Raw genomic sequence first — 25,780 nt, forward strand, 5'->3', positions numbered from 1 at the left:
GAACGCCTTTTCCAAATCCACAAAACATGTGTAGACTGGTTGGGCGAACTCCCATGTACCCTCCAGGACTCCGCGGAGGGTATAAAGCTGGTCCACTGTTCCACGGCCAGGACGAAAACCACATTGCTCCTCCTGAATCCGAGGTTCGACAATCCGACGGACCCTCCTCTCCAGGACCCCTGAATAGACTTTCCCAGGGAGGCTGAGGAGTGTGATCCCCCTAAAGTTGGAGCACACCCTCCGGTCCCCCTTTTTAAAGAGGGGAACCACCACCCCGGTCTGCCAGTCCAGAGGCACTGTCCCCGATGTCCACGCGATGTTGCAGAGTCGTGTCAACCAAGACAGCCCTACAACATCCAGAGCCTTAAGGAACTCCGGGCGGACCTCATCCACCCCAGGGGCCCTGCCACCGCGGAGCTTTTCAACCACCTCGGCGACCTCAGCCCCAGAGATAGAAGGGCCCCCCCCGATGTCCCCAGACTCTGCCTCCACGTCGGAAAGCGTGTTGGTGGAATTAAGGAGGTCTTCGAAGTATTCCTTCCACCGATCCAGGACGTCCCCCGTCGAGGTCAGCAGCGCACCATCCCCACCGTATACAGTGTTGACAGAGCACTGCTTCCCCCTCCTGAGCCGCCGGATGGTGGTCCAGAACCTTTTTGAAGCCGTTCGGAAGTCATTCTCCATGGCCTCGCCGAACTCCTCCCATGCCCGGGTTTTTGCCTCCGCGACCGCCAAAGCCGCGTTCCGCTTGGCCTGCCGGTACACATCAGCTGCCTCTGGAGTCCTACCAGCCAATAAAGTCCGATAGGCCTCCTTCTTCAGCTTGACGGCATCCCTCACCTCCGGAGTCCACCACCGGGTCCGAGGGTTACCGCCGCGACATGCACCGACCGCCCTGCGGCCGCAGCTCCGGTCAGCCGCTTCAACAATGGAGGCCCGGAACATGGCCCATTCGGACTCAATGTCCCCGGCCCCCCCCGAGACATGATCGAAGCTCTCCCGGAGGCGGGAGTTGAAGCTCCTTCTGACAGAGGGTTCCGCCAGACGTTCCCAGCAGACCCTCACATTACGTTTGGGCCTGCCAGGCCTGACCGGCGTCCTCCCCCACCATCGAAGCCAACTCACCACCAGGTGGTGATCAGTTGACAGCTCCGCCCCTCTCCTCACCCGAGTGTCCAAGACATGCGGCCCCAAGTCCGATGACACGACTACAAAGTCGATCATCGAACTGAGACCTCGGGTGTCCTGGTGCCAGGTGCACATATGGACACCCTTATGCTTGAACATGGTGTTCGTTATGGACAAACCGTGTCTAGCACAGAAGTCCAACAACAAAACACCACTCGGGTTCAGATCGGGGGGGCCGTTCCTCCCAATCACGCCCCTCCAGGTCTCACTGTCATTGCCCACATGAGCATTGAAGTCCCCCAGGAGGACGAGGGAATCCCCAGGAGGAGCGCTTTCCAGCACCCCCCCCAGAGACTCCAAAAAGGGTGGGTACTCTGAGCTGCCGTTTGGTGCATAAGCACAAACGACAGTGAGGACCCGTCCCCCCACCCGAAGGCGGAGGGAGGCTACCCTCTCGTCCACCGGGGTGAACCCCAATGTACAGGCGCCGAACCGAGGGGAAACCAGTATTCCCACCCCAGCTCGACGCCTCTCACCAAGGGCAACTCCAGAGTGGAAGAGAGTCCAGCCCCTCTCAAGGAGACTTGTTCCGGAGCCCACGCTGTGCGTCGAGGCGAGGCCGACTATATCTAGCCGGAAACTCTCTACCTCGCGCACCAGCTCAGGCTCCTTTCCCGCCAGCGAAGTGACGTTCCACGTCCCTAAAGCTAGCTTTTTTTGCAGCCGAGGATCGGACCGCCAAGGCCCCCGCCTTCGGCCGCCGCCCGTCTCACACTGCACCCGACCCCCATGACCCCTCCTGCGGATGGTGAGCCCACTGGAAGAGGGTCCCACGTTGTCTCTTCGGGCTGTGCCCGACCGGGCCCCATGGGAAAAGGCCCGGCCACCAGGCGCTCGCCATCGAGCCCCACCCCCGGGCCTGGCTTCCGGGCAGGGGCAACTGAGAACCATTGTTGTATTTCTTCATGGTTGGTTTTTTGAGCCACGCTTTGTCTGGTCTTTCACCTGGAACCTGTTTGCCTTGGGTGACCCTACCAGGGGCATGAAGCTCCCGACAACATAGCTTCCAGGATCACTAGGACACGCAAACCCCTCCACCGCGGTAAGGTGGTGACTCAAGGAGGGGTTGATAAGAGTTTGAGATTAAATTGTTAGGTTTAATGTAATTATTCAGGTGTTTGCATCCCTCACGATTGGGAAACTCCAGTCAAAAGACACGACTTATATATCAGTGAATACTACATTGTAGACAATTCATACCATGTATGACAACTGCATGGCAAAACCTGTGGAAACTTCTGGTAATTCGATGTTTTGGGGTGTGAAAATGGCAAAGGTTATATATTGTAATTGGAACATGAAAAGATGGTTCAGTCTCAGTTTCATGATTTTTCTCTGTGTGTGTTCTGAAACAGACTTGGAGAACTTCAAGAACCAGAAACGGAGTCCTGTGAGGGTTCGTGAAGGTCAAGGTGTGGTCTTGCTGTGTGGACCCCCTCCCTACTCTGGAGGTAAGACCACCAACATTTAAAGTGTGACCTTTACCCTTTGTCAATGCAATCAGTCATGTTGTATGTTCTAAAATCCTCAAATGATTGTCCTGTAACATTTTATATGCAAAACGCATTTTAGCAACTATGGTCTCAATATTCTATGCACATTAACTTACCAGTTATACATGTGTCTTCTGGTTATAAACACTTTTAAAGGTATATATTTTGACTTTGATATCTCGCTCTAATAAGAGTAAATCTATCTATGAATAGGGATACAGAGTTTTTCCAAATCTGGTCAGACTTGTCATCTTTTACCCAGAGGCTGAAAAACTTTTATTCTTTCGATCAGTGGAGACGTTTCTCAGTGGGAAGCTTCGGCTGTCAGTCTGGTCTCAAAGCAGAGCCCAGGAAAGGCCTGGGCACACAGACTTGGTTGGACGGTCTTTATCTAACTCTGACTTTGCGGTGTCATTAATTGAGCTCCTGTCTCGAGGTGTCTTGTTTGCCTTTCAATCAGCCTCTGTAACCATGACATTATCAATGGGGATTTAGCGTCCAGTGCTATTAACTCACAACTTCTAGAAGGCTTTTGTGGAGATGGCCTTTCAGTCATTCAAGCAAACGGGGTAAATATAATTATCTCCTAAATTTTTTTCCATTTGATTTTTTTACCTTCAATTCAATGGGTTTCTGCTGTGCCTTATCAAATGCAAATCAGACACCATATTGTGAGTCTGGGTGCTTATATATATATTTTTTATAACTGTGGGTGGGCGCAATTATGTGCTGACAAGTTTGATGTTTTAATCGTGTGCTTCATGCAGTGGTTCAGTTTTCCCAGAAAGTAGTTAGTCTTCAATTGATGACAACAAATTTGACTAGTAATCACAGAACACTTCACTGAAGTTGGAAAGTGGCGAAAATTTTGTTTTTATGTCACTTGCTGGTGCTTTTAGATAGAAAATACGTGTATAGTAAAGGTAATGTTGACCTTTTAGGGTTACATTATAGAAATTACTTAGAAATTAGTTAGGTCTGGTTTTGTGAAAACTGATTTATGGCACAATTCTAAACAAATAATTGACTTCTGTATGCTATATGTCCAAGTTGTTGGAGTATGGTTATTCTTCATGTGGGAAATTACTGTGTCAAAGACTTAAGAGCACAGACTCCCTTGATGATGGCAATGAATTGTGGGCAAACATTGGGATCTCTCCAAAGACTTGCGGAAAAAAACATATTTCAGTGTCCTCCATTGGTTGTGATAGCTTTTTATTTTTTTATTTTACACTTTTTATGATTTCATTGAAATTACATTTAAGATATATATTGGCTGTCACTGTTTAAAAACAACTGCATTACCTTACAAACAATAGCAATCATGTTTGCCAGGAAGCTAAAAAGGAGTTGTTTTGAGATGCTAGTCAGGTATTGTATCATGCGGTGGTGCATGACATACTTCTTATAATGGTCACAGCAGTCAGAGCTTAATACAACGTGTCATCAGCTGTACAGGACATAGTTCAGTAGAAGAGTGTTTGCCTTCAGATCCAGAAGTCCTAGGTTCAAATCCCCCTCTGTACTTTGCTTTGGACAAAATCGTCTGGTATAGATGTTATCTGTGTAGATGTTGACTATTACTTGCCTAACATGACTTCTACTGTAGCAATTATTGCCAGCCCTTGCTAAGTAAAACATGTTAATAAGAATAGCATTCTGTGCATATTAATTAGCATGTTTAAAGGGTCTGAACTGCATTACTATAAGAGACGTCAGGGCTACAGAGAGGGAGATCTCCTGTTCTGTCTGTGGCTCGCTTTGAACAGCAGAAACCGTGGCATTTTTAACATTCTGCACTCCTCCAAATGTGCCGGCTGTAAACTTCTTGAGGTTTCACCTCATGTAATCGCACGGATCGGATTAACACAGAGCGGTATTGTCATCCGCCCACTTGTGGTGCTCTTTCCATTCTGCTTTTGTTCTTGCATGTGAGATGAGATGTCTCGTTGCAAACTTTGAATTGACAGATGGTCAAAACAGCGGGGCGCCTTTTTACTCTTTGTCTTCACGCGCAGCTTGGCTCGCAGCACCATGGTGAAGGGTGAGGATGGATGGCACATCCTTTCAAATCCTGAATAAAAAATTTAAACATCTTTCTTTTTAAACTCGATTTTGTAACGTCTAGGAGATTCCCTTGGCTTTTTGTTGTTCTCGCTTTGTTCGTGCCTGCCGACTGCATTGCGGTGGTGACTGCGTTGCATATTTGACAATTTCTCACTTCAAAGACGTTTTTGTTTGGCTGTTGGAACAGAGGAATTCTAGATTACATTATTGTAAACCCAGTACTGTATTTTTAGGTGTTTGTTTATCAGATATCCTTTGATATGTACATCATTGTAATAATTCCTGCTGATTGATATACCTCCGGTATTACAGGATGTCTTCGTCCTTGTGCCTTCCAACACTGAGATGTTTCACTGTACCGGTTCTGCTGTTCCTTGGCAGAGTGAAACTTTCTGAAATTTGGCGTTTCTTTGAACTGGCCTTGAGATTCTCTGTTCACAAGTGTTTTTCACATGAAGGTTTCTTCTCCAGATGCAACTGGAGGTTGTTTTGGCCACGAGAGCCGTAGAATACAGTAAAGCTTTCATTTATTCAAATTGCCCATTTAGCCTTTCATGTTGTGATGGATTGTAACAGTCCCCTCGAGACTGAAAGCGGAGCCGAAATGATCAATTTTCTTGTTGGGTTTTGCCTCCTGTCAGAGTAGATTACGCCTATTGATGGAGATGTTGAGAATGCTGATGTGTGCTTTAGGATGAATCATCTTCCATTTTCCACCATCATTGCAGAAAGTCTCGTCTTGTCACAGCTGCCATGACAATAATGCACGCCGTTCCTGTTCAGCGTTATTCACATACTTTCACCCGGAACAAACCCCAGTAGACACATCATCATTAACATCCTGTATGTTCCTGTATCCTTGTAGGACCCAGTCTTGCTGTGTTTCCTGTGGTTTTGATCTATGACCTGTTGATTATAGCACTTTGGGTCAAGAAAAGGGTGTTATAAAGTGTATTATTACCATTATTATTATTATTATTATCCTTTCTTTGACAGTGTTAAAGTTTGTTGCACAGAATGCCTGGGACTTTGGACTTCCATATCCACATAGCCATAGTTACGTGGTAAATAAACAACTTTATTTTGAAAGAACCTCTCCCGCTTCCTACACCATTTAACAGTCAGTTAAGACCCAAAACGCCAGATACTGTACTTAACTCCACCAGCTTTGACTCGCATACCAACCCAAACTGAGAAAGACAGAATAGACTCGTCCATGAACCAGCAACCGCTGCCGTTGGTTTCCTGTAACAAGGACAGAGACACTCTGATTGGTCAGTGAGGTGCGGAGTGCATGGAGGGTAACTTCAGAGTGATTTATTCCCTAATTACCCAGGACACACACCCCTCCCTCTCTCTCTCTTGAAGTGGGAGCGGGCAAGCAAAGAACAGTGGAGATGTGAGAGACCTCACCCAAGGATTCAGCAACTTCCCAGTCTGGAACAGAGAGAGTCTGGAACAGAGAGAGTCTGGAACAGAGAGAGTGAACAGAGAGAGTCTGAAACAGAGAGATTCTGGAACAGAGAGAGTCTGGAACAGAGAGAGTCAAAAAACAGAGAGAGTCTGGAACAGAGAGAGTGAACAGAGAGAGTCTGGAACAGAGAGAGTCTGGAACAGAGAGAGTGAACAGAGAGAGTCTGAAACAGAGAGATTCTGGAACAGAGAGAGTCTGGAACAGAGTCTGAAACAGAGAGAGTCTGGAACAGAGAGAGTGAACAGAGAGAGTCTGGAACAGAGACAGTCTGGAACAGAGAGATAAGAAAGGAGTCCAAGAACTCATGTCGTCTTCACGTCCCATTCCCATGAATGGTGAAAATCAAATATTGCACTTGTACGACGAACGCAATGCAACCACGGGCGCAGGTTTCAGTATACATGAAACCTTTTGAAAATGTTTGAAAACGGCAAAGCTGTTCACCTCCAACTGTTTTCTAAAAACTAAGAAAATAAAATTTCCCAGCTGCATCCTCGGTTATTATAAATCCTGTTCTACCCACATTTGAAGACAAACCTATGCCCCTGAAAGCAACTGTACATACGACAGCACCAGGATCAGCATGGATGGCGTGATCAGCGTCGGGAATCCAAATGTGCCCCGTCACCCTTTAAAAGCTTGACTCATGTATTATTCAACACGCCATTATTTCATGTTAATGATGCCGTTGGAGAGGAACCTCAAGAATGCTGCAGGACGTGAACTTTGTTAACGCTGTGGCCAAAATGATAATGGCCAGTCCAGAGAAGTCAGTCTTGTCTGCTTTCCTAAAGCCTGGATTAGGAACCAGTCTCTCTCTCTCTGTATCTCTCTCTCCGTACTCACTCTTTTTGCTCTATTTTTTTGTTTCTCTTCTCTTGTCTGTCTGGCTGCATGTCTCTCTCTCTCTCTCTCTCTCTCTCTCTCTGTCTCTATCTCTCTGTCTCCATCTCTCCGTCTCTCTGTCTGTCTGTCTGTCTGGCTGCATGTCTGTCTGTCTGTCTCTCTCTCTCTCTCTCTCTCTCTCTCTCTGTCTCTATCTCTCCGTCTCTCTGTCTGTCTGTCTGTCTGTCTGTCTGTCTGTCTGTCTGTCTGTCTGTCTGTCTGTCTGTCTGTCAACAAGCTCTGTGTCCTTCTGTCGTTTCTGAGTGGCTCCATGTTCAGAGTGGGACCTAATGCACTCGACCTCCTTTCACTAATGGAAGCAGACCTTTCAGGCTTCCTCAAGGCAGAAATCTCTTGTTCTCTCTCACACACAAGCCCAGAAGAGAGGATGGAGGTGTGTAGTATGAATCCTAGGCAGTTTTGTTACCAGTAGATTACCTAACCTATGTTATTTACTGGTCCTTCTTGTATGTGATGTTGAGGGTTTTTTCATATTTGTATGTTTGTATTGTATTATTTCAAAAAGCTAACTTCACTTTTGAATTCAGTGCTGAAATGACACGTTTTTACTCAAGGGAAATACGTAATATCAATACACTTTTCTGTCATGTTCAATTTATTCAGTCCACCATAAATCATCAAAAGAAAATGGATTTTGCCCTCCATATAAACCATTAATCAGAACCACGAATGAATATCTGTCCCTCACTGTCATTCATTAAGGCATTATTACACTGTTGTCCATCTACCAAAGCTCTCAAGTGTCCTGGCAGAGATAATGTATCTACTTCCAACTTCCTCTTTCCTATCATTAAACTTTAACCGTCCCAATTAGTAACCTTTCAGTTCCTGCTGTACCACTTTGTACTGCCCAGCACCTTTGGAAAATATTGTAAAAAAAACTACAAAAACAACCATTAAAAATGCATCATTTTGTCAGGATGAGGGGGTATGTTTTATTAATGGCAGAGGAATATCTTACAGCTGTCTCTCTTAGTGAATGTATCATGCTAATAAAGATGTTGCAACTCACAGATGCTAAGCAAGGCTATGCCCATTGGGTATTGTGAAAACAGCCCAAGTCATTTACATACTTTATATCCTGTCATCCAGTCTTTTAAAATCTGTATAACTTTGTGATGCGTACAAAGGCTTGTACTTAGAGCTTGGATAACTATCCACAAACTTAATCTAGCATGGTATTGGACAGTATAATTGCCATCAACTTGTTTAGTAAAATAGTATATGTGGTTGTGAAGTCATTCAGTAACAGCACTAATGCACGTTGTTTCGTGGTTGGCTGATTGGCAGGTGCTGTAGCTTAGTACTGAAGAACTCTGGCTCAGGGCTTGTGCGGAGCAATGCTCAATTCATCTTTCAATTATTCCCAATACAATAATGCGGAGTCATCGTTTAGACCCAAGTTTTGATCAACAGCAAAGATTGCTTTTGGGACAGGGATGCAACTTGGTCCAGAGCAATTTATCCCAGTGTCAATATGTCAAAACACCATCATTCCTTTTTATAATGTTCTGGTTGGGTATAGCAAAAAAAGAAGGAGGAAAAAAACGAGTCTCCTCCATGTTCACAGTGTCAGAGAATCTCTGCCATTTTCATTAAGCTGTTGCCCTCATAAATGATAAATGCTATGTCCAACTGTGAAGGCTTCATCTTAAACCAGAGAATATCTGCTTTCATGAGCCTCACATATGGATTCTGTGAGTCATAACAACTCAAATTTGAGATAATTTACAGTCTGGTCTCCTCTCTGCCTACCATAAAGGGATGTGTTCCCGACAGGGGCAGATCAGTAGTAGATCATATTTGTCATTCCTCTGCACCTCACAATATGTGACAGCGTGGTCCACAACACACTTGGCTCTCTGGAAACTAGACTCTAACTAGACTCTGGAAAATTAAAAAAAATTAACTTTTCTAGCTCACGTTCACCTGACATTCCCTACCTTCCGCAGAGCTCACGTTCACGTGGATCTTCAACGAGTACCCGTCTTTCGTGACTCAGGACACCCGGCGCTTTGTCTCCCAGAAGACGGGCAACTTGTACATCGCCAAGGTGGAGCCCTCGGACGTGGGCAACTACACCTGCGTGGTGACCAACACGGTCACAAAGAGTAGCGTTCAAGGACCCCCCGCCCCCTTGGTGCTCCGCGTCGATGGTGGGCTCCTTACTCTATTGTACTCAACTTTTTTTTTTTTTATTAGGATTTTTATAAAAGGGGGCTATAATAAAACTTATGTCTCTGGGGCATATACTAAATGTACAGCAGAATATCAAGGATAAGAAGTGCATAGTTCTTAGTATTGCAGTCAGTCAAGAAAGCGTTGCTTTGCTAAGTAATATTACTGTACCAGACACAGTCAACAGAAATACTACAGTTCAGGAATAACATCTGAATTACTTAACCACAAACTCCTTTGTGCCTAAATATACCTTGTTGAAATCAGTGGTGGCCTTATTGTCAATTAAACCGCTAGCACATAAAACCCACACAAATAATCCTATGAAAAATGTTGGATTCTGAATGCGTGCATTTGTTTCGTCTGTAAGGATTAACACTTTGTTTACACTGTTCAAGGCATCATGGGTGAATATGAGCCAAAGATTGAGGTTCAGTTTCCAGAGATTGTGCCAGTGGCAAAGAGCTCTACGGTGAAGCTTGAGTGTTTCGCTCTGGGAAAGTAAGTATCCTGGCACAAGGGCACCGACAGGGCATCTGTACCTGGATGTCACTTTGGAAAAAAGCGTCTGCTAGATTAATAGAATCAAAAATATATTTTTTGTCAAATGAAAAAGGCAGTATTACTGCTATCATACACAATTAGCAAGACTACTTCTGCTTCTAAGCATTATTTTCCAGACAGCATTGTAAAGTTATAGCTTATAGTTTCCCAGAAAACTATAAAGTTAGCTTGTAACTGTACAGAGTCTATAAAGTTGTTGACAGACACACAGGCCGAGTAAATACATTCAGTTGCGTCTGATGTTGACTTTGATCTCTCTGTGTTGGGTTAGGGTTAGTAAATACATTCAGTTGCGTCTGATGTTGACTTTGATCTCTCTGTGTTGGGTTAGGGTTAGTAAATACATTCAGTTGCGTCTGATGTTGACTTTAATCTCTCTGTGTTGGGTTAGGGTTAGTAAATACATTCAGTTGCGTCTGATGTTGACTTTGATCTCTCTGTGTTGGGTTAGGGTTAGTAAATACATTCAGTTGCGTCTGATGTTGACTTTGATCTCTCTGTGTTGGGTTAGGGTTAGTAAATACATTCAGTTGCGTCTGATGTTGACTTTGATCTCTCTGTGTTGGGTTAGGGTTAGTAAATACATTCAGTTGCGTCTGATGTTGACTTTGATCTCTCTGTGTTGGGTTAGGGTTAGTAAATACATTCAGTTGCGTCTGATGTTGACTTTGATCTCTCTGTGTTGGGTTAGGGTTAGTAAATACATTCAGTTGCGTCTGATGTTGACTTTGATCTCTCTGTGTTGGGTTAGGGTTAGTAAATACATTCAGTTGCGTCTGATGTTGACTTTGATCTCTCTGTGTTGGGTTAGGGTTAGTAAATACATTCAGTTGCGTCTGATGTTGACTTTGATCTCTCTGTGTTGGGTTAGGGTTAGTAAATACATTCAGTTGCGTCTGATGTTGACTTTGATCTCTCTGTGTTGGGTTAGGGTTAGTAAATACATTCAGTTGCGTCTGATGTTGACTTTGATCTCTCTGTGTTGGGTTAGGGTTAGTAAATACATTCAGTTGCGTCTGATGTTGACTTTGATCTCTCTGTGTTGGGTTAGGGTTAGTAAATACATTCAGTTGCGTCTGATGTTGACTTTGATCTCTCTGTGTTGCCAGCCCTGTCCCCGTTGTCAGCTGGAGGAGGGTGGACGAGGTTCCGTTTGGCCGGAAGGTGGATGTGAACAAGGCCAGCGGCGTTCTGGAGATCCCGTATTTCCAGGCCGAAGATGCAGGACTGTATGAATGTGTGGCCGAAAACAGCAGAGGAAAGAACACCGTCAAAGGAAAGCTCTCGTTCTATGGTAGGCTGGTGTTTTTTTTTGGGGGGGGGGATTCGAGGCTGGGGTCTTATCTGAACATGATACTATGAAAATGTGTCGCACTGGAACAGGCGTGTTATCAAGGGACTATAAACAAAAATATAATTTAGATAATTTATAGCACTGTTGTCTAATCGTTTTTGTCAAAAAGTCATATTTCTGACAGAAGTCCCATTTGTTGTAAACTCTGGAAGCTTTTATCACTGGCTATTTACAGTATACCTGCATCATAGAATGAAATGGTGTTGTAAATTAAAGTATTATCAATAGTTCATTCTTGACAACCTCTTTATTGTGCCAGAGGCTAACCAGAAGCGTAGACCCCCACAGATTTATACCTGACTTCAGGGAGAGAGGATTCTGTCTCCCCTACCACTCCAGTTATTGGCCATTTACTGAGAAAGCTTGGAAGGTGTCCACCAAAGCTTTAATGGTATTTCAAAGCCTAATTTGACTGTTAATGCGTTGATGATGGCCCACCAAGCCCTGCTGGGATGTGCTCGTTTTAAAATGATCGAATCCATCTTTTTAGAAATGTTATTCCGAAGGAAGCGCCTTTGATATGATAATATGCATTCTCTGTACCTGCAAGTCAGATGAAAGAAGCTTCCTCTCGCCGCTGTTGCACAAACACTTGACATTGGTCTCAAAGCCCGCTTTATTCAGCTTTAGTTGTATGGGAAGCGCTGTTTGTCCTTGTTAACTTTCGGTGCTGTCTTCTTTCAAAGCCACACAAACTGGCTCCTTGCCAGGTGATAAAAATCTGTAATCTCATTTTGAGCTCCCATGGATGGGTGCCTGTGAGACATCCATCAACTCTATAGCAGAATAAGAGAATCAATACAGGGATCTGGTGCTCCCAGTAAGGACCCACCGCTGGCTTCTGCTCCATATGGGGCGGTGTAGTGCTTTCAATTTCCCACTTAATAGCTCTTCCGAGTTCCACATAATTTATGAAATAAAACCATGTAGTGGTCAGATGCATTTGAATGGGCCTGCACCGGATCAAATTGACTCCAAGAAGTTCTGCCGTCTTCCTTTCATTATCTAATCCTTGGTGGTCCCATTTGTAATAGCTTGGGTGGTTGTCATTTGGTATCTGTTTTTGTAAAGTAATGTATTTTCAATTTAGCATTGTCTAAAAGCTTCCTGAAGCATTCATCATAAGGTAGTAGGCTACTGTGCAGAAGAGGAAAAGAGACAGAGGTTGTTGGTTCGATCCCTATTTCTTAGAGAGGCGAAAATACAACTTCTTACAGGGCCTTAATGTTAATTGAATTAAGCAGAATTTGTCTTTGTGGTGAAACCCTCTTCAGGCGATGTGTTCGGCGAGCCTGTTTCAGGAGATAACAAACAGAAAGGGAAAATAAGCAACATGAAACGCCCTCAAGACTTTTGGGCTTATTGGTTTCCAGCTTCTTTCTGTCCTTGTTCCCTTCCCCCGCTGACTGAGTTTGTGAGAATATTATATAAATACGAGACAGAATTGTCCCTCAAAAATTGTATTTATATCACTTTTTATTGAGTGGACACTATCTTTTGAGACCACCCATTAAACACACTTTAAGTCAGCTAAGTAAGGAGATTGTTTCAATTGCATACGGTGGTGTATTGTTGATTGCACAGTGTGTACGTATTAAACTTAGCAGTCTAATGTGTTTTGGTCCTTTTCCTTGTTTACCACAATGTTTTGACGGCGCAAACACATGCACACTCAATTACCCACATGGGTATAGAAGCACACAAGTATAGGGCATACAGGCGGTCGCAAATACACACACGTTCAGGCTTCACAGAGCTTTTCCCGACCCTGGACGAGGCTGCAGTATTTATGAGGAGGCTTCAGACTATGAATCCTCTGCTATTGTTGCAGGAGATAAGACTGCAGTCATTTATGTGACAAAGAAACCACTCTCGTGAATAAATATTGCACCATTTCAACACTGTGAAAAGATTCCGGATTTTCTCAAGTCGTAAACAAAACTGCTTTAAAGAAATGCATCAGTGAAATACATCTACGTTGTATACATTAGTAAATACTAATTGTTGAGTTAGCGCTAGTTTTATTAACTAGTTATTGCTTAACACTAACAAAGACCTCCGTGTCTGAAAATCTGTTTCGAAACACAAACAAACTAGCATCCAATACCCGACCTGTAGGAAATGTTGCAGCCCAATAAATGGTTATGACAGAGGAACAATACAGTAGCTTTGCTGTTAAAGCCACCCCTCTTAACCTTGTATTGCTGTTATTTCTTTTCCCAGCGAGGTCAGCCTTGGGTTAATGAGAACTTGGTTGATTAATGGGACACTTGGTTGCTTCATTAACAAACTAATTGCCTGCATGGTTGATCCATCGATTCCCACACTAACTATGACCCAGTTGCAATTCCTACCCACCCCACAGCGCAACGTCTTCATTCATTAGCGAGATGCAGGGCTCTGCAATGTTGTCGCCCTTCCCGCTGACTGTGCTCTGTCCTCAACAGCGCCGCCTCACCTGATTGAGAAGCCCGAGGATGCCCAGAGGCCCATCGACGACACCCTGGTCTGGGAGTGCAAGGCCAGCGCTAAGCCCAAGCCCTCCTACCGCTGGATGAAGAACGGGGAGTCTCTGGACCCCATGGAGGTAAGAGGACCGGAGGGCTTTTCCAGAGGTCGCTCGTTCATAGAGCTGCTTTGTAGATTGAAATGTAAATGTAGATTTATACATGAGGATGTTGTCAAGGGAAATGGGTAGTGAGTGTGGCTGCTTCAGGACAGCTACAGGATGTGCTGAAAAGGCTTTTGTCATAGATAAGAGCACATGTTTTAAACGATTTAACTGGCTGTGGTTATCGTATATTAGTTTTTTCCTGGAGTATAGTGGTGCCGTGCAGAACATTATGGCATAACCAGCTGCTCAAGCTATTCTTGAACCACCAAACCAGAACCGTGTGTACTTTGAAAACTCTGACCATATTTTTTTGCTTAAGTGGAATTCAAACTAAACTAAGCACGTCACTTGTAGCCTCTCCATGTTTTGGAAACTGTTGTTTGTTTGTTGGGAACATACGAAAGTCATAGCAGGTGCTTTTATTTGGCAAGACAATAGGGGTAAAACACAACCCCAGGAGGAACTGAAATTGGCATCCAAATCCCTTTTGCCATATGGGTTTGTGTGAAAGGTACTAAAATTATGCAATTTTCCACTAGTCGTCAAACTCTGTAATCTGGAGTTCAATCTCCCCCTATCTGTCTCTCTATGTTTTTTTTTACCATTAGACCACTTTCCCCCCCTATGGAAGGAAAGCAAAGCTTATCATACTGAGTGGATCGCACATTCACGCTTAGTTTGTTATTGTGCTGGAGAGAGTGTGTTGTGGAGGTGAGAGGCTTTTAAGGCGTTTGTGGCCTCGGCAAACGAAGACTCTTGATGGCGTTGAGCATGTTTGAGGAGATGTGTGAAACACGTGAAAAACATTTAATTTAAGTGCGGGTCAGTTTCAGTGTGAGCTTCTAGTAGTGCAGTAGAGGTTAATCACCGGGAATACATACTTTGGAACCAACGCTAGTGTTATCCGTGTTATCAGCTAATTTGCTATTAGAGTTTTAAATTGCTTCTTTAGCACCAACGGTATTTGTTTGTCTGCAATGTCTGTTCTTTCGATTTGTTGATTCAAATCTGAATCTATATCGTCCATCTGTTTGGGAGGCTAAAGAGAGACCCAGATTATGCCAGCCTGTCAGACACATCACTACACCCGGTGTCCCTACACCTTGTTCAGCACGGATATTTTGAGTAACATTGTATTCTAAATCTCTGTCACGAGTAGGGCAAGGTAACAGGCTTCCTGTACACTTGGCCATATTAATAAGGGAGGGTGTTACCATTTTCCAAATGCCACCGTCAGTGGCGGCAACATTTAATCAATTTCCAAACCCAAAGGTCAGAGATGTAGTGAGAAAGGAGAAGGAGAGTGAGTAGAAGGGTGCCATTTGTTATTCCTCATTACAAAGGATCTATCCACTCCTCTCTCTCTCTCTCTCTCTCTCTCTCTCTCTCTCTCTCTCTGTCTCTCTCTCTCTCTCTCTCTCTCTCTGTCTGTCTGTCTCTCTCTCTCTCTCTCTCTCTCTCTCTCTCTCTCTCTCTCTCTCTCTGCCTCTTTATTTCTTTCATTCTTTTTCGCTCGCTGTCATTCTCTCCCTTGCCCTCTACCTCTTCCTCTCTATCTCTTTCTCTATCTCTCATTCCCTCCCTTCTCTCCTCTGTCTTTGTCTCACTCCTCCTGGTTCCAGTATCCCGTCAGGTGAAGTAAATGGCGTCGAGCAGAGCTGTCACTTCAAAATACAACCACTGCGAGACAAGGACCCACTCTCACTTACTCATTTTCCACTCCTATCAAGAAACCCCCCCCCCTTCACAAAAACCTGAAGCACATCAGGTTTTTTTTCCCTCCCCGTTTTCACACCATGGCTCCGCAGTTAAAAACGTTTCCGCGGCGGGCGGTGCACCGTTCCGTCCGAGGGCCCTCCTATGGTTCTCAAAAACAGCCCTGTGTGATCGTTAAATCCTCCGGATGAAAACCGAAGCTGCCTGAACGGCCTTCATCTCCGGCACCACAGTGAAACAACACTGAAATCAGAGGAGAGTGACGCTTTATTAACGATGCGCAGGAAGCTGACGTATGGCTTCATTTGTCACCTGTGCCGGCAGCAACAGTCTGACCCAGTATCTGGTCCTCTGACTTCACTCTAAATGGGCGCGTGGAGCCGAGCGGCCCAGCGTGTCACCCACCCGTCTCTGACAGGGCCGCTTTCCATTAGCTCTGGGGTCGTGCGTCGGGTCACTTCAAAACACCCTGCGGGAGACACACACACACACAGCTCAGATGCAGAGGCACGTACACACACACGGCTGTGTGCACTTCAAATACTCACACACACTCTCACTACTCCCTTTCTTTCACACAAGCAAATCACACACACACACACACACTCACACAAACTCTCTCCCCCCAAAAAATCCGGAGAGTTGCTTTGTGCCATCCTAAGTGCCTTGTGCGTAAGTAGAGCCCCTCCTCCCCCTCCCCCCGTCCCTTCCCGGGGCGTGAGCTCTAGCGCTGGGTCAGCCTCTCTGCTGTGTTAAGAACGGCTCAGTCAGAAGTCTGTTTGAAACGGCTCAGCTGGGTCACCCGCTGATGGGAAGGGACAGTCCTTGTCCTTTCAAGAGGCGGCGAAGTAATGCGTTCAGACAACAGACGGACGCGCCAAAGGCCTCTCTGGAACTGCTCTCTCAATGGGTTTAAAAAAACATGTAAAAAAGGGCTGTCCCTGCACTCCATGGAGGAGATCAAGGGCAAGCACAATGAGAGCTGCCCAGACGCTAACTGACACGACCATAAAGGGGGAGTAGAAAGCAGTGACAATTCTCATAAAAGGTCAAAGGGAATGGAAGGGAGGGATGGAGAGGGAGGGACGAAACGGCATCCACTTTGGGTTGGTGAGTACAGGGGGAGTGTGTGTGTGAGTGTGTGTGGGTGTGTGTTTTTTATTTATTTTTTATTTCACCTTTATTTAGCCAGGTAGGCTAGTTGAGAACAAGTTCTCATTCACAACTGCAGCCTGGCCAAGATACAACATAGCAATACGACACATACAACAGAGTTTCACATAGAATAAGCAAGCAGTGTGTGTGTGTGTGTGTGAGTGTGTGTGTGTGTGTGAGTGTGTGTGTGTGTGTCGTGTTCACAGCAATGACGCCGCGTGAAACCCTGCTCAGAACGATCCAGATCTGAGCGTAGTGGTGGTTATTGTGTTGTTCTGATTAATACCGTGGAGAGAGTTCATTTTCAAATGATGATTTGATGAGAATCTGAGCGGGGAGGTGGGGGGTGGGGGTGGGGGGGATGTGGATGGTGTTGAAGAACGATTCTCTCTGGGCTTATTAGAACCCTGGAAAATAATGTTTCAATTATCAAAACTCCCGAGGATAGAGAGAAGGAATTACTGTAGATCAGTCCACCATGAGGAGACGCTAGTGTTGATGGAAAAGTACTTAGGCATCTGAGCAGTGTCCATGTACTATACGTTATAGCACTAATTAAAACCATAAAAAAGCACAGAATCGGCTGTTTCCTTTTTTCATGAGGCTGCGCTGGATCTAGAGACAGTTTATTAGAAGGTTCATTTCCCCCTGTCATGTGATGTATTATTTTAGAAGCTATGTTAGAAGCTTTTTAATTTACAACGCTATAATGGAAATATGCCTCTTTGTGGATTTGAATTGTTAAATGCTGAATGTTGAACACAGCAATTATAGGATTTCTTTTATGTTCCAAATGGGTAGTTACGAATCACATTTTGTTCCCTAAATTGTTCAAAACCATCTTGGCTTTAAACTGCAAACCTTGCTTTAATCAAGTCTTTGTGGTAGTGACGAGCTAGGTTTTTAACCATCCTTGTGGGGACCAGAAATCCACTCAAAGACAGCAATTTATTTTATGTTGTGGGGTTTTCCTTAACTATGGCTAGTGGGTAATAGGTGGGATGGGGTTAGAATTACATTAAGGTTTAGAGTTCAGGTTAGGTTTTTGGGTTAAGGTAAGGATTAATCAAAACAGGGATTTAAATGGGATTGAATCAGTTGGACCTGATGTGTGAATATGTTCATGTGTGTGTGTTTATGTGTGTGTTTATGTGTGTGTGTTTCAGGACAGGGTTCAGGTGAATAACGGCGTCCTGACCATCAACAGCCTGAGGCTGGCCGACATCGGCATGTACCAGTGTGTGGCTGAGAACAAGCATGGAAGAGTTTTCACCAACACTGAGCTCAGAGTGATAGGTAAGACCGGACACACACCAGACACACACTGGACACACACTGACTGCTCATCACATCTGCTCAATGGGAAGTAGATTTGTCTATAATTGCAGCCATGTTTTATGTCTCTAAAAACAAACAATGAGCTTTTTGATCAATTCAGACTCCCCCAAAGCACCTGAGTTGTTCCTGATGGTGCCGTATGTTCAGGAAGTACACCAGATCCGTTTATGAATTGTCTGGAGCCTGGTCATAATCCGGGGAGAATCTCATTTCAAACTGCCATGTCTTTATAGTTACACCAAAAAGCCTTGTTATTCAGAGAGAGAGATCCAGACTGGGAGGGTTTTTTGTTGTGTTGGAACATGCTTTTCATTCCTTTCCAGCTGTGGGGGAACCTTGGGATTTAATGGCGATATCTGTTGTCTTGTTGGTATTAAAGGAAGGGCTGACATTGGTGTGTGTTTAACTCTCTCTCCTTCTTTCAAGGCTGGACGTGGCAGGGAGTCATTTGTGAGGCACAGCGTGTAGGATCGCTGTCACCAGTGTTCGGCCCTACGCTGGCTTTGAAGAGCATTCTGAGTCGCCATGCATACAAAACAGCCTGATAGGGTGTCAGTAATTAAAGCCTAAAGCAACGTCTACAAAGCCTCCTGCTCGCCGTACAACGGCTCTTTCTTGTTGGAAACCCCATGGCTGAATGCTTGATGTATTATAGCCTATCAAGGAAAACTGTGAGGCGTTAGGAAAGTGCTAAGCGTTGAGTTTCCCCTTAAATTATGCCTTTTTAAAGAAGACGCATCCACGGCAGCTCTCCCTCTCTCTCACTCTCTCTCTCCCTCTCTCTCTCTCTCCCCCCCCCTCTCTCTCTCTCTCTCATTGTGTTCTACATGTTTTTGAGTACAGTGATACAGTGCCTCTTCAACTCTTTCACTTTCACACTCTCTCAATTTTAGTCCTACTTTTCTATTTCAGTGAACTCTCTCGTCTCTGCAGTGCCATCTTTCTGACAGTAAATTAAACCGTTTCTCTCTCTTTCTCTCCCCTTCCCTTCCTTCCTCCCTCCCCCACTCTCTATATCCCTCCTTCCCTTTCTCCCTCCTTCCCTCTGACCCCCTCTCTATCTCCCTCCCTCCCTCCCTAGCCATAGCTCCAGACTTCTCCCAGAACCTGCTGAAGCCCCAGACCCTGGCCAGGCAGGGGGGAGACGTGCTGATTGAGTGCCGGCCGAAGATGTCTCCTCACGGGATGATCTCTTGGAGGAAGGGCAAGGAGGCCCTGAGAGAGAGCCACAGGTGGGTCAGTCACACAGCTGCTTGAACGTTAGATTACATGGGATTAGGATTCACCTAATTAAGATTAACTACAGGACACAGGATTTAGGGTAGGCTGCTAGGAAATGGTTCAGAGGAGCAGGAACCAAGAATTCCAATGTGAACACCTGGACTTGTGGCAAATGGGAAATCCACTTGAGCTTGGATCACAGCTGTTATGAGATTACCTTGTAAGGATGTAGTGTACTTAGTTTGGCGTAATTTGTGTAATATTGTGTTCTTGTAATATCTCTCAATATTGTGTTTGTTTTTTGAACGCTCATCTTTGCGTGTCAGAGAGTTCCTCTTGCTATCAATTAAACTTACCCGTATAAATATGTGATACTCCACAAAACGTTTAAACGTCACTTAAAAAATGGTCCTTCCTGTGGAAAATGTGCATTAAACACAGCACACTCTGCACTTTCCCACATCTCCCTCAACACCCCTTATTGCATAGAGCTGCTCTGAACATTTCCCCATTGGCTCGGTCTGGAAGTGCTTTCTGAGTGTTTACATAAGGTAATTGGCCATCGCTAGACCTTGGCACACAGATCGATGGGCTGATCCATCCGCTCATTACTGGGGAGCTGGCCCAGTCGAGGGGGTTGTTAGGCCTGAACGTACGATCCTGGCATTGAGTCTTAGGAGGTGGAGGAGGCCGCCTCCAGCTAGCGTTATCCATCATTGGCTGATGAGCGTATACCGCGTTCCTACTTTCTCAGTGCTGGTGCTGGTGCTGTAGCAGCAGTAGCCACGTTGTGGGTAGCGAGTTTAATAGGCTTGGATATTTTTCCCGTTGTAAGAATGCAGATGTTTGCAACGAGTAGATGCAAAGCAGGAGAAGGGGAGAAGGGAATCTCTCTCAGAGGACAACCGTTGGTGGTTTTTCGAGGAGTGGCTGGTCGAGGTGGGGCTTGGGGGAACTGGATTAGAGGAACTGTCCTTGCATTCTCTGGCACACGGAGTGATACAGCTCTTTTGTGTGGACAGCCCTTTACCGGTGTCAGAGTTTAGTGGTTCGTTTTGACGGCAAACCCTGCAACCCTTCTCCACTGTCAGAGTTTAGTGGTTCGTTTAGACCGCAAACCCTGCAACCCTTCTCCACTGTCAGAGTTTAGTGGTTCGTTTAGACCGCAAACCCTGCAACCCTTCTCCACTGTCAGAGTTTAGTGGTTCGTTTAGACCGCAAACCCTGCAACCCCTTCACCACTGTCAGAGTTTAGTGGTTCGTTTAGACCATGAACCACACAGCCCTTCTCCACTGTCGGGGTTTAGCAGTGGAGTGATAAAACTGAAAGTGCATTGAATGTTCAATGACTCAAGGTATCAACACTTTCACATCCTCCCACTCAAACATGCTATACATACACACACACACACATTCTCAACTGTTCTGGCACCGTCAATTTCTGGCATCGACTACCAAAAAGACGAGCTCCAGAGAATGGTTTGCATTGCTCACAGCCTACAGCACGCCTCCTATATACAAGGCAGAGCAGTGATCTTCTGCAGCTATTCCTGGCCTCCTTTGATAGCCTCTTAATTTGCGCAGACGGCGCTCTGAACAGGAGACACAACAGCACACCTGTCTGTGCATGTGGCGTGGCGATGGGGGGGCCTGGATTTCTTATTTGATCTGGGATTAATTGTATTAGCTGTCTCAGCAGCCTGGGTGGCACCGTGCTGCCTGGAGATCCATCTTCACCACGGTATGGCACGCTGCAGGCGTTCCCTCTCTCACCTCCTCCCCCTCTCTCTCCACCACCTCAACCTCCCTCCACCTCCTCCCCCTCTCACTCCATCACCTCAACCTCCCTCTCTCACCTCCTCCCCCTCTCTCTCCACCACCTCAACCTCCCTCCACCTCCTCCCCCTCTCACTCCATCACCTCAACCTCCCTCTCTCACCTCCTCCCCCTCTCCCTCCACCACCTCAACCTCCCTCCACCTCCTCCCCCTCTCCCTCCATCACCTCAACCTCCCTCCACCTCCCCCCCCTCTCCCTCCACCACCTCAACCTCCCTCCACCTCCCCCCCCCTTCTCCACCTCTCCCCACTCCTTCCACCTTGCCCTTCCCGGGTAACGTGATGTGTCGCCACATAGATAATAACTGATGATTGCATTGCTCCCAGTATGGGCCTGGTTTAGATATCTCACGAAAGGAGGTTGTGATTGTGAGGTGTGACTGAGGTTATTGTAGACCACGGGTGGAGTGGGGGGGGGGGGGGTTGGGGGTGGAATTGGGGGGGGGGGGGGGGGGGGGGGGGTGGAGTGGGGGGGTGGGGGTGGAGTGGGGGGTGCTTCTTGGCCTTGAGCCCCGAATGTTTTCTCAAAAGCTTTGAATCCTTTAGGTAAAAATTTGAATTGTAATATTTGGCACAAATAACAATGAGTCCAACGTAATGTTTATATTCCATAAAGCTCACGAAACTATTTTGTGCTCAAATTAGTGCTAAAAGAATGTGTTTATTCCTTGGATTACCTTTGGAAGTTCCTAAGCTCACATCCAACCTTGACTGGGTCCTTGGTTCAAGGGCCGGATGTAATTTTTTTTTACAATTGCTATGACAGTTTTTTCAATACCTTAAACGAGTGTTTTAATCTCTTAACGCACCAACACACCTACAACACAATTGGCAAAACAGTTAATTTCATGCTCAAAATCACACATCGTAAACTAAACTCAAACACTAATTGTCATAACACTAAATATGACACCATGTCTACCAAACACTAACACACATTCTCTTTTCACAGGAACATTTAGTCAATCATAGCACAATGTCATAAAAAACACTAACATCAGATGGAATTACAGAAACTGCATTCATTTTGGCAGGTATATGTCAGGTCTCACAGTATATGGATTATAGATTGTGTTTGCAATGCAGTTTCTTTTGAAGCCTCTCTACATTTTAGTTTTGTTGGTTTTTGTAAATGCAGGCATTTTGTTTCTTTTGCAGCATAAATTCAGAACAAAAAATGAATGACCCATCACAGAGTAGCTTTATAGAATGTCCTGTTACTGTATTGAAAAAAAGAAGACATAAACATAATTGCTGCAGTAAAGGCTTCATTTGCAACAGGACATTACTGCAAGAAATATGCAATATAGCTTCTATTTACAGTATTACCCTAGCTCTGGCTCTTCTCTGAGCGCCACCACATATTCTAACTCCTCTCCCTTGTCCCACTCCTCTCTCTTGTCCTGGTACTTGTCTTCCTCTCTCTTGTCCTGGTACTTGTCTTCCACTCTCTTGTCCTGGTACTTGTCTCCCTCTCCCTTGTGCAGGCATTACTGTACTGTACATTACTTACTTTCTTCGTGTTGCTCTATATTGTTCTTTTTCCACACAAGATCAGCCCAAAGAGGTTGTCTTTACTGTCTATACCATATGGTCATGTGATTGAAAGAACCTCAACACTTGAGTGTTTCCTAGTTGGGAATCAGCTGTGATTTACAGTATTTGCTTAACTTCAGTTGTTTCTCAGTAGCAATGGAATAAAATACAAGGGATATATTTGTGTTTCAATTCACAATATAAACAGGTGTTCACTTTGACTTTAGCCAATAATTTAGGTTTTGAACATTTTATCTGTTTCGCTGACAGTGTGAAAGCATTGGTAAATTGGGCAGTAAAAATCGATTGTTTTGGTCTTGGTTGAGCTTGTGTGTAAAAGAAGTTCAAGCATTTAAAATGTGTGTTTACTCTATGCATTTTGTGTCAAAGCAACAAGATAGCAGCAATTAATTGTACAGCCAACACAGACGGAGGTTGTGCTAACTGTGTCAAGAGTTTAGGAAACGTGTTAAAGGTATTGAAAAAACTGTCATAGCGATTGTAAAATACTGTAATAACGTCTGGCTCCGCCCCCGCTGGCTCCGCCCCCGCTGGCTCCGCCCCTGCTGTACACCTGGTTTTCATTTCGCAGCAGGTAGAATCCAATGATGGATGAGCCTCTGAAGTATGCATTCGTTTAGGAGTCGCAAACCACGGATTTCCATGACAGGATGCTGTATTTTCCGATTGTAAATAACTAGAACACTGGGTTTTCTAGTAGGGGGTTTTCTAGTAGGGGGTTTTCTAGTAGGGGGTAGTGGCAAGAAAATATCTCAGCTATAATTGGCAATGAACCTGGTTATTTAAGTCTGATTTGATTCTATGTTGGTGTGTCGGATGTGAATATACCGTAAATAATGTTGTGAATCTCTGCAAAATATTAATAAGTCTGTAAATATATAAGCAAGTTCTCTGCCATATTGAGCTGCACTAAGCAACGGAGACTTTCCTGTGTTGCTAAACTGCCTCTTTTATGCGTTAACACCAGATCTACAAATCAACACCCATCACAAGCATGCTACTGCACTAGTTCACATCATAATCCTAATAATCATGGATCGATTTAGCTTTAATCCAAAGCAATTTACAACACAAGGGGGATTTGAACCTGTGACTTCCCTGACTTGTTGGAGATCTGATCCGTTGATTGACTTGAGTCATCTTTCCACATTTTACACAGCTGCCATAGGAGGCGATGGCTGCTGTCACTGTGGGTCCATATTTTAGATAGAGCAGGTCACCTTGAAAATATGAAATTTGGAGGGAGTTGGGATTATATCTGAAACGGTGACATTTGTAACATTGTGGTAACATATTCACCGTCTCAGTAAGTGACGAAACGATATGAGATCAGGTTGCTGTGCCAGTCACTTCTAACAGGATTTAATATAACAGGATTCCAGCGCACTTATACAGGGCGATAAGGTTAACATTAATGTGCTTACCATAATTACATTTCGATGCTGACCAGTCCGACTGCCTGTAAAAACAGATTGAACTAATAGGTTTGTCAAAGTCACACTGAAAATAGACCTCTTGAGTGAACGATTGTTATACTGAGGTCAGCAGACGAGAACGCAGCTATTAATCCTGTTATACAGATCCAAGCAGGAAGTAGGAATCTTCCCAGATTATAATCTGGGAGTCAGGTGGCTGAACGGTGAGGGAATCGGGCTGGTAATCTGAAGGTCGCCAGTTCGATTCCCGGCCGAGCCAAATGACGTTGTGTCCTTGGGCAAGGCACTTCACCCTACTTGCCTCGGGGGGGAATGTCCCTGTACTTACTGTAAATCGCTCTGGATAAGAGCGTCTGCTAAATGTAAATTTAATCTCAAAGAGAGTTGGCAAAATGTCATTCAAGATCAAGGAGACTCCTTCTCCCACGGCACATGGTTTAAATATGAGACTTTGTTTTGTGACGTTATAAACATGTGGTCGGCCATCTTTGCGTTTATCTCCACGCCAGTCTTAGTTTTTATGAACCACACGAGTTTCCACTAAATCTCAATGGTTGCGAAGAAGTCCTGGAGCAAAGAGTACACTAAGAACAGAAGAGGAAACAATTTCTTCACCCTTTCAAATCCTATTACTCCCTGTGAGAGATGTATTGGAAGAAAAGTGCTAGATACTGCAGTTTAGAGTCCCTGTGATGTCTTATATCCATAACTCTTTATTACGGGCTATTAACGCCAGAAAACCCAGGGGTAGTGTTGGGGAAAATACCCCATTGGTTATCCTGAGGGACCAGTTACAGTACACAGAATACACTGCTGCATTCTAATTTGCGGGATCTTTGCGTATTAGCTTAGTAGGTCAGATTTGATGATCTTGTAAGACCTAGCCTGTTGGGCAGTGTGTTTCAGGGGGATGAATGTCTTATTAAAGCTTTTAATGTGCCTTGGGTGTCGGCCAGTTCTGGCACTCTCTTTAGTTTGGATGACTGAGGGAGGCTTAGAACGGGTTTTGCTGGAGCGTGCGTTTTTCAGCTGACAACTGGAAGGAGATGTGGTGTGATCCTTCGATTGAAACAAAATCTGCTATTGTATTACAGTATGCTTCACATTGTCAGATAAGCACATGGCAACGTGACCATAGAAAAACGTAACATCTCTTTATGTGTAGGGCCTACTCATTATTTTAGGTTAGAAACCATTTTTTTCGCTTCCTCACCGCACCTGTTAGTTTTTTTTGTTTATTATTTATTGCTCGAAAAAGTACAAAGTATACAGATAATCACACTGTGGTACGTAGAACAGTAAACAAGTGTATAAACATCACCGCAGCTGTTTTGGCGTGTATTTATAGACGTGTGACATCGTAGCCGGCAACAGGTTCTTGTATGAGAACCATGGACTGGATTACCTTACCTTAATTATGAATCTACAATAGTCATGATATATGCAAAGGCAACAATAAACCCTTGATTTGAACAGTCTCAAAATGTGAATCACAAACAGTTCAACTCACCTACAGGTGAAAAGATTGTGACTCCATTTTCTATTTCTTATTTTTTTGCCTCATTGCAATTTTATGGTGATTGACAGATATGCTGTTAGCATGAACCCACAGTCGGCATTCCCCAGTTACTGTAGACTTGGAAGGAAATGAGAGGAGTTTAACTTATTAGCCTATCCTGGAG

At 44.8% G+C, this 25,780-nt stretch overlaps 1 protein-coding gene and 1 long non-coding RNA gene across 2 annotated transcripts in view; one reads left to right on the plus strand and one right to left on the minus strand.

Annotated features, from left to right (window-relative positions):
* The window catches only part of cntn3a.1 (contactin 3a, tandem duplicate 1), a 63,211-nt gene that overhangs the window by 25,041 nt on the left and 12,390 nt on the right, over nt 1–25,780 (plus strand). The window contains exons 5-11 of the mRNA XM_047040842.1: nt 2,544–2,639; nt 9,081–9,284; nt 9,705–9,807; nt 10,980–11,164; nt 13,672–13,811; nt 17,876–18,005; nt 19,129–19,279. Of these exons, the coding sequence (XP_046896798.1) occupies nt 2,544–2,639; nt 9,081–9,284; nt 9,705–9,807; nt 10,980–11,164; nt 13,672–13,811; nt 17,876–18,005; nt 19,129–19,279 (1,009 nt within the window). The remainder of the gene's footprint in view (nt 1–2,543; nt 2,640–9,080; nt 9,285–9,704; nt 9,808–10,979; nt 11,165–13,671; nt 13,812–17,875; nt 18,006–19,128; nt 19,280–25,780) is intronic.
* LOC124481075 lies at nt 11,019–13,770 on the minus strand. Its single transcript, XR_006957612.1, has 3 exons — nt 13,683–13,770; nt 11,768–12,516; nt 11,019–11,097 (listed from the first exon to the last, which is right to left on the minus strand). It is a non-coding gene; the product is annotated as an uncharacterized LOC124481075 (long non-coding RNA).

Source organism: Hypomesus transpacificus, chromosome 18 (genome assembly GCF_021917145.1).
Source record: "Hypomesus transpacificus isolate Combined female chromosome 18, fHypTra1, whole genome shotgun sequence".
In the NCBI taxonomy this organism is placed as follows: domain Eukaryota; kingdom Metazoa; phylum Chordata; class Actinopteri; order Osmeriformes; family Osmeridae; genus Hypomesus; species Hypomesus transpacificus.